This window comes from Rhineura floridana, chromosome 10 (assembly GCF_030035675.1).
Source record: "Rhineura floridana isolate rRhiFlo1 chromosome 10, rRhiFlo1.hap2, whole genome shotgun sequence".
NCBI classification, from domain to species: Eukaryota; Metazoa; Chordata; class Lepidosauria; order Squamata; family Rhineuridae; genus Rhineura; species Rhineura floridana.
In genome coordinates, this window is record NC_084489.1 from 6,873,713 (window position 1) to 6,887,870 (window position 14,158).

General features: G+C 43.4%; 2 protein-coding genes across 13 annotated transcripts in view; both read left to right on the forward strand.

The window, feature by feature from the left end:
• The window catches only part of FIGNL1 (fidgetin like 1), a 34,887-nt gene extending 33,472 nt beyond the window's left edge, over positions 1–1,415 (forward strand). Inside the window, 6 exon segments of the mRNA XM_061587470.1 lie at positions 407–580; positions 583–672; positions 674–889; positions 891–972; positions 975–1,039; positions 1,041–1,415. Coding sequence (XP_061443454.1) covers positions 407–580; positions 583–672; positions 674–889; positions 891–972; positions 975–1,039; positions 1,041–1,415 — 1,002 coding nt within the window.
• Positions 1–14,158, forward strand: part of LOC133365034 (cytochrome c oxidase assembly factor 1 homolog) — a 102,226-nt gene that overhangs the window by 53,674 nt on the left and 34,394 nt on the right. For all 12 annotated transcript variants that reach the window (XM_061586247.1, XM_061586252.1, XM_061586245.1 and 9 more), the window contains one exon: positions 3,481–3,556. The gene's annotated coding sequence lies outside the window, so the exon portion shown is untranslated. The remainder of the gene's footprint in view (positions 1–3,480; positions 3,557–14,158) is intronic.

The following is a 14,158-nucleotide window of genomic DNA, read 5'->3' on the forward strand; positions in this document are numbered from 1 at the left end:
GGGCTGGCTCATCAAATTATATAAGTCAAAAAATAGATATCCCTAGGAGGTCCCCAGCTTTGAAACTTCATCAATTTGGTTTGCTTTCTTCAACCAGGGCTGGAGCTGCACATTCTTTTTTGGCTGTGCTTATCAGTGAAGTGTCTGATATAATCTCCTGTGCAAGCCCATTACCAGGAAACGAATCAATATTTTATAATTCTCTGACACCCATGAATAATTCTAGTTTGGGGCAAAATTAATCATCTTCCACTCAGTGTGCTTTCCCTGCAGGGATGGGAAACCTGGGGAAAAGGAAAACATTGCTTGTGTCCAGTGAAGAAAGTAGTAATACATCTTCTGGTTTCATTCTTAATAATCCAGTTAAAATAGAAGGGCAGTGAGAACACATGATCTGGTTTCAAAGGAACAGCTCTGGGTGGGCCAGCAGAAGAAACACCAGAACCAGGCCTAATATACACCATTCCCATCTTATGGTAGTACAAAAAAGTCTTGGGGTGCTGGAAGGTCTTGCGGTCCATTTGGAAAGTTTGCCGCTCCAGTGCCAAAACAAGACGGAAATAGACACATGGGAATGCAGTGCACGGATCTATAGAGTTGGCTTGTCCAACAGACAAACAGTTAAAGAATATAGAACCAAAAATGATACAGCTTGTTGTGCAAGAGATCATGGACCGTGGTGGACCATGGGCCTCCAGTGGATTGAGATGACGTTGCTGGAGTTGAGTCTGCAAAAGCAATAATTAAAGAGATAGTAGTGTGACCCACATTGAGTCCTGACACTTTCACTGGTTTACAGGGTCTTGCAAAAGGAATTCTTCTGTTTGGTCCTCTGGGGACAGGGAAGATGCTTATCGGCATATCTATTACATGCCAGTGTGGGGCTACATTTTTTTAGTGTCAGTGCCTCTTCACTGACCTCCAAGTGGGTAGGTGAGGGAGAAAAGATAGTCCGTGCATTATTTGCTGTGGCACCATGCCAGCAGTAATTTTCATTGATGAAATTGATTATCTCTTGTCCCAGCATGGAGATGGGGAAACATGAATCTTCTAGAAGAATAAAAACTGAGTTCGTGGTTCAGTTAGATGAAGCAACAACCTCTTCTGAAGACCACATACTAGTTGTAGGAGCAACCAGTTGGCTACAAGAGATTGATGAGACTGCCTGAAGGACACTGGTGAAGATAGTGACTTGTCTGATATCAAAGGAAAATTGCTCCCTAATGGAAGTGGATCTCATTGTTAAAAAATCAGATGGAGTTTCTGGAGCTGATATGACCCAGCTTTACAGAGAGGCATCTGAGCAAGTACAATCTATAGTTTTTCAAGTTATTGACAGTGTTTTAAAAACTGCGCCTTCCAAAGATATGGAATTGCATGATATCTGGAAGCAAACATTTGGATGTGGAAGATAGATAAATTAATGTTGCGTAATTAAATTATATGGTAACTTTTTATTGTTTTGATTTCTAAAATGTGAGGAAACTGTGTCAACGTGTGTATTGTTTGCTTTCTTGCCTGACCTGTTAAGCCCTCTGTGCAGATCGATTGCTTAGCAAGAGGCACTCTTCATCACTTTTAACAGAATCCTCAGCACACTTGGTAGGAAGCAAATCCCTTTAAACTCATTGGGAATTACTAATGAGTAAACATGCATACTAGTCTCTGCAGTAAACTAACAGTGCAAAAGTATCAGAGCTGTTTCATCATAACAAGTGTATAGTAACCATAAAAATAATCTTACATTTTTGCTATAGTTGTAAAACTTTCCAGTTGATTATCTTTTGTGAGTTGGCATTAATATGAGGTGTTGAATATTCCCTGAATAAGGCAGCCTCTCTGTGTGCATCTTTCCTTCGTTCAGACTTGCAATCTACTTGAGCTGCTTTGGGATAACCCCCATCCCCATGGACAGAAGTTTGCTACACTAAGATGTTGACTCAGCGACTATTCCCCCCCCCCTTCACTCAACTTAAGTAAGGCTGGGCGGGCACCCTGCTTGTGTCTGTTAACTGTCACTGTTGAGAGTGCATGCAAGTGAAGACTTGGCCTCAGCTGTGCCTGTTGAATTTCCTACTGGATTCACCTCCTGGTGTGAGGCAAAGGCGGAGCCCCCATCACTGTCCTATATTTCCCCTCAGAGGAAGGAGGGCTGCCTGCAGGCGATGCGGGCACAGGGAGATGGGAAGCATCAGGCTGGGAAACAACTGGCTGGTCAGGTTGACTCTCCACACGGATATCTGGAGCTGCTGGGGTTGTACTGTCAAAGTCCAGAGCTGGGGTGCCTTCTGAGTCCAACTCCCTGTTCGGCCCTTCACCAGCTCAACCTTCCCCCTCTAAGTTCTCCTCCTCCTCCACTTTGTTCTCATCAGTCCACCCCCCTCCAGCAGGCCTCACAACACTATATGAAACCACTGGGAGCTGTCATCTGGGGATTTGGAGCATGGTGTCATCAGTATGCTGATGATACACAGCTCTATCTTTCTATTCCATCTGAATCAGGACATGCTGTGAAGGTGGTAGACAAGTGTCTGGAGGCAGTGATGGGCTGGATGGAGGTCAACAAACTGAGGCTGAATCCTGATAAGACAAAAGTGCTGTGGGTGGGTGCTTCTCATGTCCAGGAATTAGGCATACAACCAGGGCCGGATTAAGCTGAGGAAGGCCCCTAGGCTGATTGGTGTTTGGGGCCCTCTTCTCCCTACCTTTCCGCTTTTTTTGCGCAGGTTTGCCATCAATCAAGATGGCGGCGGAGGTTTCCCAAAGGGGCTGAAGCCTCTGCCGCCATCTTGGTTGATGGCAGCAATGCGTGCATTTAGCACGCATGTGCAAACCACAAAAAACAGCGGAGAAAAAGGTAAGTGAAGCAGGGGGATGCTGGGCGGTTCGGAAGCTCATGTCCCGTGATAATTTTTTTTAGCTTATGCACGGGCCCCCAAGAGCTCCGGGTGCCTAGGCTTCAGCCTACTAAGCCTAATGGATAATCCGGTCCTGCATACAACCTGTTGTGGAGGGGTTGTATTCCCCCTGAAGGAACAGGTTTGTAGTGTGGGAATGCTCCTGGATTCCAACTTGCCACTAGAGTCCTAAGTAGCTTCTGTGGCTAGGAGTGCTTTTGTCCATCTTAGGCTGATTCACCAGCTATGGCCATTCCTAGACCAGGATAGTCTGAACTCAGTTATCCATGCTTTGGTGACCTCCTGTCTGGACTACTGTAATGAGTTGTAGGGGGGCTGCCCTTGAATACAGTCTGGAGGCTGCAGCTAGTGCAGAATGTGGTTGCTAGACTAGTAAGTGAAGCAGCCAAATGGGACCATGCGTCACCGGTCCTGAAAGCACTGCACTGGCTGCCAGTGAGCTACAAGGCCCAATTCAAGGTATTAGAACTAGTACATAATGGCCTAAATGGCTTAGCACCCAAGTATCTAAAGAAGCCATGCTGGAAAAAAGTGGGTAACCTGATGTCATTGTGATTTACAGGTGGACAGCTCCACCCACCTGTCAAAGTGGCCCACTGGGGCGGAAGAATTCTGGCTCTGGCCTGCTGGACTGAAAGGTACTTCACTTATTATTACTTTACAAAGGTTATATTCCATCTTTCTTCCAAGGAGCTCAAGGTGGTGTACAAAAATGGTTCTGCCCCTCCTAATTTTATCCTCACAACAACACCTGTGAGGGAGATCAGACTGAGAGATAGTGACTAACCCAGTGAACATCATGGCTGAGTGGGGATTGAACTCTGGTCTCCCAGGTCTCAGTCTGACCCTCTAACCACTACACCACACTTCTGGCTTAGGTAGTAGTTGCTTGCTTGATATATCTTGCTTTGCATCCATGGAAATTTGAAAATATATTGATAATAAGTAAACACCCTTTCCCACATGATAAATATAAGCATTATCTAAATGGAAAATTAAACATTTTAAAGTCAAATCCAAGGGTGAAATTTGTACTGCAGTTACAAAGAGAGTGTGGAGACAGACTGTGGTGTGTGTGTGCAGGTTTCTCCAATATATGACTAGTTGGGTCATGTAAAATGTTTTACTTTACTTCATTTCCAAATGTACATCCTGCCTACTCCCACATTTGAGATGACTAGCAGGAAATTACCTAAATTTCCAATGAATTTAATAGATGTCTGTTAATTTAGTAAATAAGCACAGGAGGAAATTCCTTCTTTAAAATAGTTGTCCTTGATTGTGGCTGCTTTCACACATGGGGCTAATAGCGCTAGTTTAACGGATTAGAAAGGTAGCGCTTCTGTCCCGATTTCTAAAATCCCTTTCACACTGCAGTACCTCTTGTGATAAGGAACAGTTTCTTTTTCAGCCAATATAGCGGCATTTTGCGCAACTGTCTTTTACTCAGCTTGTTTTCGTCCCTCACCCATGCACACTTTTTCCCACTGTGTAGGAGGTCTAAGATCTCGTCCCGTCACCATGCAAGCCCTCTCCCTTTAGGATCTGACTTTTTTTAATTGTTTTAGTTATATCAAGACAGGGATATGTGTGGGAAATGCTGCTGCTATCTGCACCGATGCCAGAATACCGGTACAACGTTCGTCAGACAAAAACAAAAAAAACCAAACCTACATGACTAAAGGGCGGGAATGCACTGCATGCTGGGATGTCTGTCACGTGAGCGGCAGCAGCTAGCGAAAAACTCCCACAATCTTCCAGGTTCCCAGCCTTGCTAATGGAATATTTCTGGGATTATTTCTGGTATCATTTATTGTGGAAATTAGCGCTACACTTGCACTACATTCCACCAGAATTCCGGAGCTACCCGGTATGTCGTGTGAAAGCTCAAATATAATGTGCAAATTACCAGGTAAGAAATCGTCAGAATAACTAAATAAAATGCAGTGTGAAAGCACCCGGTTTGTAAACAAGGTATAGTTTGACTTAATCAGCATTTTTCTCAGAAGTCACTTTCTTCCCTAAAAGATTATGTTTTTTGGGCAGCCAGTGAAATAAAGCATTTGCTCTGAACGTTTTAGTTTTGCTGCACAAGCTGCTTAAATGGCTTCATAAAACTTTAATTTCACTTCTGTATTTTGTGCATATAAGATCTGTGCAGTTTGGAAACCTGGTGAGTAGGTTTTCGAAGTTGTTTGGCAAAGGAACAATACCATAAGCCAACCATTTGATGCAGTGGTTCTCAAACTGTGGGCTAGGCTGCCTTCAGGGAGCCTCAGACACTTGCAAGGGAACCATGAAGCCCCAGTTAAGGGAGGAACAGGAGCCTAAGAAGGTAGTGTGTTTTGCCCCCATCAGCTAAGCTCTGGCTAGATGAAATGCCCCCTGGTTGTGGCCTCTTGACGATCTTCATTGAATGTATGGGGACAATTGCATCTTTTCTGTCCCATCATCCCAATATAATTTTGTGAAAAAGGACGTTAAGAGAGAGCTGCTGGTTTGTTCTTACGAATTTATCATTTTAGGAGGGAGTTGGACAGACTCCTGTTCTGTGTGCAACAATTTCTGCATGCTTGATTTGGAACAGATTATTGGTGCTGGGTTGGGAGACCATTAGTGAGAGTATACTTTTAGAAAGTGGACCTTGGGTTCAAAACATTTGAGAATGTCTGAAGCAAAGGCACAGTGTTTCCTTTTAAGTTTCGTAAGTCTTTCCATCAGGCAACTAACTTCAGCTTTGGCCAGTTTGACTTCAGTTCTCATCTGCCATACTTTCACATTGAATCTTTAGGGTTGACCCAGCAGCCTTGGGTGGAGTAAAGTTCCCACTCTTCAGAATATATTTATTTATTACACCTTTCCTCCTGGCAGCTCAAAGTGGTTTTCATATTGTTCTCATAAGGAATCACAAGTCTGGAGAGTGCTATTGGACTCGGGTCCTGCTTGTGAGCTTTCCATAGGCATCTGGTTGGCTACTGTGAAAACAATACTGAACTAGATGGTCCTTTGGTCTGATGCAGCAGGGCTCTTCCTTGTGTTCTTACAATCTAAAAGAAATGACAGAAAAGGAAACTGGTTGGGTGGGGAGAAGAAAAAACAGACGGGTACTATTTCTTTGTTGCAACGAGTCCTCTGACTTTTGAGACATCGGTCAGATTCTTCAGGCATATCATGCCAACTGTGAAGGCCAGCAACTTGAAAAAACTAAATCTTATATAAAAGATGTAATCAAGCAGAGTAAAATGAATGGAGTGTAAAGTACACTGATGTTTCCAATGAAATAAAAGCATATTGCCTTATTAAAAAATAAAATGTACATCCTTGCCAGTGTTTCATCACACAGGTCAAAGTAATCAGGTTAAAACTAAAATTCTCATAGGCTTATAATACAGGAATACAAAATAGGGAAATGCAAATTATCCCAACATATCTCTCCAAAGGGAGGTGTGAGTTGAAGGGGGAGTCCACTCATGTTCCTTACTGGCTACAAATTATATAAAGCAGAACCATTCCTCACAAAATGTGTTCTCCTTGGTGTGGTCATTCCTTCTCCTTGATGGCCTAGCTATTTCCCCCCGTTATTACTATTGTCCAAATTCGGTAATAGGTTGCCATTTATTTATTTCTAATTTTGCACAATGACAATATGAACTGCTACAAAGAGAGAGATTAATAAATATTTAAAGAACACAGTAATATCGTCATCAGTGAAGATTGATAAGAGTCATGAGGATCTAGAATCAGAGTACGCCCAGTAATGAGTTTTATTTCATAAAATACTTTAGTTCAAAATTCTTTAGTCACTAGACATGTCCTCCACATACAGTAAAATGTACCTGGCTCCCCACACCCTCACCAGCAGGTTGGGTTGATGCTCTGAATTCTGTGTTTTTTTCCATGCTCCTGCAGAATGTTACCTTACACCCAGGGTTGCTAATGGTGCTAGTTTATGTCTATCTTAACAGAGGGAAAGATAAACTTATAAAGCTCTATATTAAAATTATCCCCAACATGAAACTGTGAATCCAGTTTTCAAGAGTTTCCTATGTTTTCAATTGTACTTGGGAGGAGACGCCCCCCAGTAGAGAAAGGCATTAGTGTTAGTCACTTGTATTAACCTGTGATTAAAAAGTTCACATGTCTGAGCACTTGTCCTTGACTCATAATACAGTACCTTTTTCCAATTCCAAGGCCCTGCCCCTAGGCAGTATATTTTTCCTGCTGTCATATCTTGATGATGTATCTTTATGTTTCAGAAGTAAACATTGTTCTATTAACATAACTATTGATTTTAACAAACGTTCAGCAGTCAAATACAATAGGAAACAAATGTGAGCGAATATGAAATATATGAATAGGAAATCACTCTTTTCATCAGCTTTGTGCTATAAAGCTCTCAAAAGTAATATTTCATTTCCCATCCCCCAATATTTGTGAACAAAAATTGGAGTACTTTATAAGTGGAAATTGTCTGCTGGATCTCTAAGAGCTCCTTGGTGAAATCTGGGGTCTTAATTGGCAATTGTAATAGCACTTTGCTCTTGTAAAGAATAAAACCTCATTAAGGAAAGAGGCAGTGCAAAACTGAGCCTGGAAGGTGACCCTGACTTGATTGCAGAACGGGGGGAACTGTGGATGGCAAGTCTATCTCTTTCAAATGTGGCTTGTATGAGAAAAAGAAGTTGACAAAGTCAGCCACTATTGCCCCTCCCTGTTGGAGTTCTGCAGTTGTCCACCAAACAGGTCTTTGTCTATCTTGTGGAGACACAGGATAAATCCATCAGTAGGACCCTAAGAAGGGCCTCCTCTCTTCTTGTGAAGGGTTTCCCCTGCTCCCAGAATGTAGGGCCCCTTCTGGTAGATATGGGATACCTTACAATACAATATTTACTCAAAAGTAAATCCCACTGACTTCAAGAAGGTTTACTCCTAGTGGGATTGCAGCCTTAACTCCTTTATAGAGAGCTTGCTCAGCCCTGTGCAGTGTCTGCCAGTAATTTTCTGACAGTTGTTTTGCTCCAGGTGGATTATGGTTATCTGTGGTGATACCCATGATTAGCAGCAAAATGTCCTATAATCCTTTACTGAAAAGCAATTAAAGTAGATCAGTGGTTCCCAATCTGGGGTCCGTGACCTCCAGATGGGCCAGGAAGTCATCCTGGGAGGGTCGCGAAGAGTCAAGAGAGGAATTATTTGTTAATTTTTTTAAGTGTTCAGGGTGGCTGAAATGAACTGAGCGAGCGCGAGCGACTTTAATTCCAGGCTCCTTGCCCCACCCCTCAAGAAGACCAGCTGCTGATTGCACTTCCTGAGCTCCTAGCTCCTTAACCCCTTATGGAGAAGGGTAGCCCCAGCCTTTGCACACTGCCTGGACCTGTGGTGGCAGCAGCAATTAGCAGAAGAAGGGGTCCTCTGGCCTCCTTGCGATCCCTTCCCACAACCCACTAGACTCCTCCAATGCGAAATGCACCAAAAGAGGCACACAGCACAGTGGCACACTCTCCTCTCTCCATGCATTTTCCTGTAGACCCACGCAGGCCAAGGGGAAGGTGGTGGTGATGGGGGGGTGAGGGAGAGAGAAGAATAAGAGGAGGCTACTCCTCACCCTTTTGCCTCAGAAAGAGAGGGAGAGAAAAAGACGGTGGTTGAGAAGGACTCCACCCTCATGCTCACCATCTACTTCCCAATTCTCCCCACTGTGGGACACCTTCCCTTTGGTGTAAGGGGACAGAAGGGGGTAGTGAGGGAAAGGAGGAGTGGGACCATGTGCATTGGTTTTGAGGTTTCATTGCCACCAAGGTCACTCTTGAGAAAGAAAGTACCTAGAATGGACACCCAGCTCACTTGACTCCAACCCTCCCTGCCCTCATGTCCCGAGTGCCCTCCCTCCCATGTGGCTGCTCCTCTTCACTCTTCCAGCTGTTGCTGCCTTTTACTTGCTGTCTTCTTTTGATCCACTGAACCTCTCCCCCACCCATAACTTGACAACCCCTTTCCTCCTTCTAACCCTGCCCCCTCCCTTTGCATTACTTTTATCTCTCTTTTTCTTCTCTCTCTTCCCACTTGCACTCTCCTGCCCCTACCCCTTGTGCCCACGTTTGCTCCTGGTTTAGTTTTGCCGATAGGTTTGTGTGAACCATGTTGAAATTTATCATATATTTATTGGGCTTTAATTTCCTGCCAGGCGGATTTCTCTCTTTCTCCTGCCTCTGTTTCTCCATATGCGTGGAAATCGTAGTGGAGGCCAGAGTAGCAGCAGTAAGAGGAGCAGCAATTAACATGTGGGGGTCACAAAAAATTTTGAGGTTACAGAGGGGGTCCCGTACTCATGAAGGTTGGGAACCACTGAATTAGATAATCCAGATTTTGGGTAGCATAAGTCAGGAGCCATGAAGTTTTGGGAGCATTTTCGAATAAGTGATAGAGAATATGTTTAATTTTAGATGCTTCAGTAGGCCAGGAATGGAGAAGAACAAAATACTTTCTCTTTGTAATCTTATTCATTTACCACCTGCTTTAGAATAACAACTGATTACAGATGTCACCAACCTTTTTTGTCCATGAGCACATTTGCAAACAGAAGAAACTGTGGTAGGCACCACACCACTACACTTCAGCCAAGCACAGACTACACCATATTCTCTTAGCTACAATCAATGCTTCTTTCAAGCCTAATTTCAGCAGGGGTAGAGGAGAGGAGACCCTATGGGCATCAGGGAAGGCCTCTGTGAGCGCCACATTGGCAAGCCCTGAGCCTGACCTATTAGCTTATCATGGCCTTTGGAGCAATTCTGTCTACTTTCTCCCCAATACTTTCCAATAGGTAAAATATAGGCCATTACTATTCACCAGGGTGTGTATAGCAAGCTTTGTAGTCCAAGTTTCTAAATGTTCTTGTAGTGGTTTGGGAAAGAACCACAGGAAAACTGCTCCCATATATCAGGAGTAACATGCAACTGTTACTCCTATATTACGGATTGGTATAGCTAGAAAAACCTCTACTGGCATGAAAAGGAGGCTCACTTCAGCCAGTGGTCAGATTCTTTGCAAAGCCATTAAGTGTTGGCATCAGAATTGCATCTAATGCATCAGGCTTTGCTGATTCTTCTGTCAGAGACTGCAAGCGCACTGTATTAAGCTGAAATGTAGTGAGCCAAGAAGCTCAATGCATATATTTGTAAAGTTTTTTTAAAAGTTTGTATTGACTTGGACTTTTTAAAAAAAAATACTCAAGGGAACTCCTTGAAAGTTCACTGTTGAGAATTCTTGTCTTCCATAAACAAGTCTCAAAAATTCACCCAACATACATCTAACATGTTCCTGCTTGCACAAACTTCATGTGTGTGTTATGAAACTACATTAGCTACTTCTTACTCACTAGTCTCAGCTGAACAGTCAGCATGGTGTTCTCTTTTTCTGCAGTGAATAATTTCCTCTTCCTTGAATATGATTGTTTATACCATGTCAACTGTATAGCCAGGCACTTACTGAATATACTAATGCAGCATTTCAGTATCCGGTACTGCATCTCTTTAGTTGTCTGCCGCAGCCATTTACCTGAAAAGGATTAGATTTAATTGAAAATACTCATTCTTAAATGCATTTAATTTTTTTTGTGAACCAAGACCTTCACCAGAAATTTTGGGAAGCATGGAAGACAGTGGGTATCTTAACTTCCAATCTGTACGTTAGCGGGAGGTGTGGATATAGTCAGTTCATATTCACAAAGAGAGAATTTCACAAGCATCCCTCTTCCTGACCAGAGCAGTTAAACTGTTGGAAGCATGCTGTGAGTTCTAGTTGACAGCTTATTGGAATCATCTTGATCGCAGGGTGATCTCAGCTGACATAAAGACTGATAGGAAGTGGGAGGCTAGCAAGATCTGCTTTGAGAGGCACTCATCGCTGGGTAGGAATGCAAGAGGTGGCATAGGGTGGCTAAGCCTTGACTGTCTGGACTGCTTGGAGAGCTTGGGACAGATCCTGGAGCAATATGAAGGAATGAAGTGTAAAAATGTAGAGATTAAATTGCTTTGTGCCTCAGGCTATCCTTTTGAGAATTGGAGTAGAGTGATGCTGGGACTGTGTCCCAATCTGCTGGCTGGAAGATTGGCCCAAGTTGAGGGGAAAACAAAAAAAAACTTCAAAGAGAGAGCACTACTTATATTTTATATATATACATACACACACACACACAATCCACCATCACCACTCACTCATTCACTGTGTTGCTTATTGCCACTTGGAGTCAGTTCTGATAGAGTAGAGACAAGATCAGCTGCCTCCTGTCTGTGCATGCATCACTGTGGAATTTGTTCGACCCCTTTAACTCTCTAGCAAAGAAAAAAACCCCAACAAATTATCAGAAAAGCATTCAGGAGAAGGATGAGACCCAGTGAACCTCCAAATAGCTTCCTTTGAACTTTTTCCTTATGACTGGCAACACCTGGCCAATCAGGACATAGTGATGTATTTAAAGAGGAGTGTCTGTGACCAGCACCCGTAACCAATAAACATTAAGCATGGGTTTTCCTGCTCCATAAAGTCCACCCACTGTTCATCTGTTGCTTTGTTGTGCACCTGCATATTAAGGCTTAGTCAGATGCAGGACTAGATAAAGGAGAGGAGAGCACCGGAGCCAGAATCCCCTCAACTACTGCTGGGCAGGAGGCAGGCAAATCCCTCCCAGTATACAGTAGGGCCCCGCTCATACAGCGGGTTACGTTCTGGACACCCGCTGTAAAGCGAAAACCACTGTAAAGCAGATCCCATTGACTTACATTGACCAAAATGGCGCCCGGGAGCAAAAAACCACCGTAAAAACGGAACAAGCGCTGTAAAGCGGGGCCTTTCTACAATTCACAACCACTGTATTAGCGGAACGCTGTAAAGCGAAGCGCTGTAAAGCGGGGCCCTACTGTATTCCCATTGGATTGTACTGAGAAGTGAGTGGACAGCAGTCCAAAGTGGGCAATGCAACCACAGAGCACCAGGATGGAGGGTTACCACGCTTTGAAAGTGATGAATAAGTAGGTGCCGTCCATCTATTCTGGGCAAGACTTCGCTTAGGCAAGCATGGCCTTCCCCAGGGTTACATGGTTATTGTGCAGGGGGTTGATGAGCCAAGTGTGATACACTGAGGGTGTGTGCTCAGGGGAACCTCCATCAGGATGCTGTGGCCGTTGCTACGGCTGTCTGCATGTGACAAAATCCTTTCATTTTCTGTGTTGCGCAGTGGAAAAAAGGGCTTCAGTTTTCACAGCATAAGACAGAAACACTGCAAACTGTGCATGGGGGGATGGAGAGAGAGATCAAGATCAAGAGATCCTTCTCTTTCCATTAAAAAAACCATTTGGCCTGTGAGCTGCTCTGTCAGTTAAGGGCTCCCTTTCTCACCATATAGCACAGAAACACTCTTCCCACCCTAGCCTGATAGAGCAAGGTTAGCAGCTGGGAGGAGATAGAAAGAGTGAGCCTTTCTCCTTTTCCTCCTTTAAAAATGTGTGTGTGTTAGCTGTGTCTAGATTTGTGTGCTAAGGATGTGACTGTTAAGGTTGTGACTGCCTGCCACTTTAGCTGCACTGCTCTCTGCCTCTCCAACTGCAGTGGTATGGGCCCCAGGCACCACTGAGGTTTTCTATGCTGTTGCACTAAAATAGTCAGACTGCTGGTCTTTTTATCCCATTATTGTCTACTCTGACTGGCAAAAAGAACAGTGACTCTCCTGAATAATTATCGTGTTTTTTTTTTTGTTCTGCATAGTCCTCCCCTTTCTGTCAGCCATTTCTCTTCTGAGAACCACAGCACAAAGCCCCCTACATGGTGCAGATATCACAGTACCAGTTTTATGAAACTGGAAGTGGTCTGTGAGCTTGCTCTTCTTCCTTCCTCCTCTTTCCTGTGCAAATTCCCTCCTCCTTTTTCTTGTCTGTATCATGCTTAATATTAACACATTTTCAAACCTTCAGCTTGAAACTCTGATTAATGTGGTTAATGTTGACCGGGGAAGTGAGGGGAGTTGCTTGTAATAGGTGAAGGGTAGGGCATGAGGAGTGCATGAGCCCTCGGTCCATTTCTCCTTTCTTGACCATGGGTGAGAGATCAGCAGACCTGTGCAAAGTTTTTTCTCTTAAGTGCAAACAACACATGGGGGGGGGGGAAGGACACTTAAGAAAAACAAAGAGTGAGAAAGGGAACTGTTCAGGCAAGTCTGTCAAGACGCTGATGTACTGCCATGTGCTGTGAAATGTTCCATTGGTTCAGGTACGTGCTCTACATCATGTGATCCTCAAAGCTGTAAACCGTCGGAAGCCCTCTCCCCCAACAAGTGCTTTGAGAAGCAAAGCCACAGAGCTAAAATAAGCTGTTTCCAGGAGTGCTGATGTAAAATGCCTCTGGCTGATAGTAAATATTCCCAAGTAATTTTCAGGTTTGATTGCTTAATGTCAGTAAATCATCTCTATAAAAGAGCTTCACCTTGTATAGAAAAGTCTGGTTCAGAATTCACTAAAAACTATTGAAAGGCTTCCAAGTGAATCTGGAGTTTGTATCCAGTTTGGAAGGGGTGGAGGCTGTGCACTACTAATAAATTATTTTATTGTATGTTTATTTTCCTATCTTTGAAATGAAGAAGCTCGTGCTAGTTTCATGAACATTTTGTCCCTCCCTTGGTGATAATTCACACCCCTTTGCAAAGGAGTGCACAACCGATAAAAAGGGAGAGAAGGTGTGTTGAGGCAAGTGGATTAATGCCACCTTGCACTGATCTAGTTGCTCATAATTACTACTGACTAGTTGGAGTAGAACATCCAAATGAAATCCTGTTGAAATAATAACAGTTTGGTCAGATAAATGCAAAAATATTATATAGAAATTTTTTACACCTGCCCCTGGGATTTAATGTCATCAGGCATTGTTTTATCTGGCTATACTGTTTAGATGTGTTTATGCTATATATGTTATTTTGGAATATTATTTGTTTCTTATAATAAAAGTTTTTTTTAAAAAAGAAATAATACCGTTTGAATGGCTGCCACTTTTACTTGGTGTCTGGAGTAAACTACATCAAACTGCCATTGAGGACTTGCATGACTGAATATTTCCCTGTACCAAAAATAAATAAATCCCTGCACATAGAAAACTAGCATGTCAGTTAGAAAGGTTCTGGCCCAGCCTTCTCCCTGACATGTATGCTAATGCTAGTTTTCTATGTGGAATGAGAATTTTTTTCTTCTGAGGAG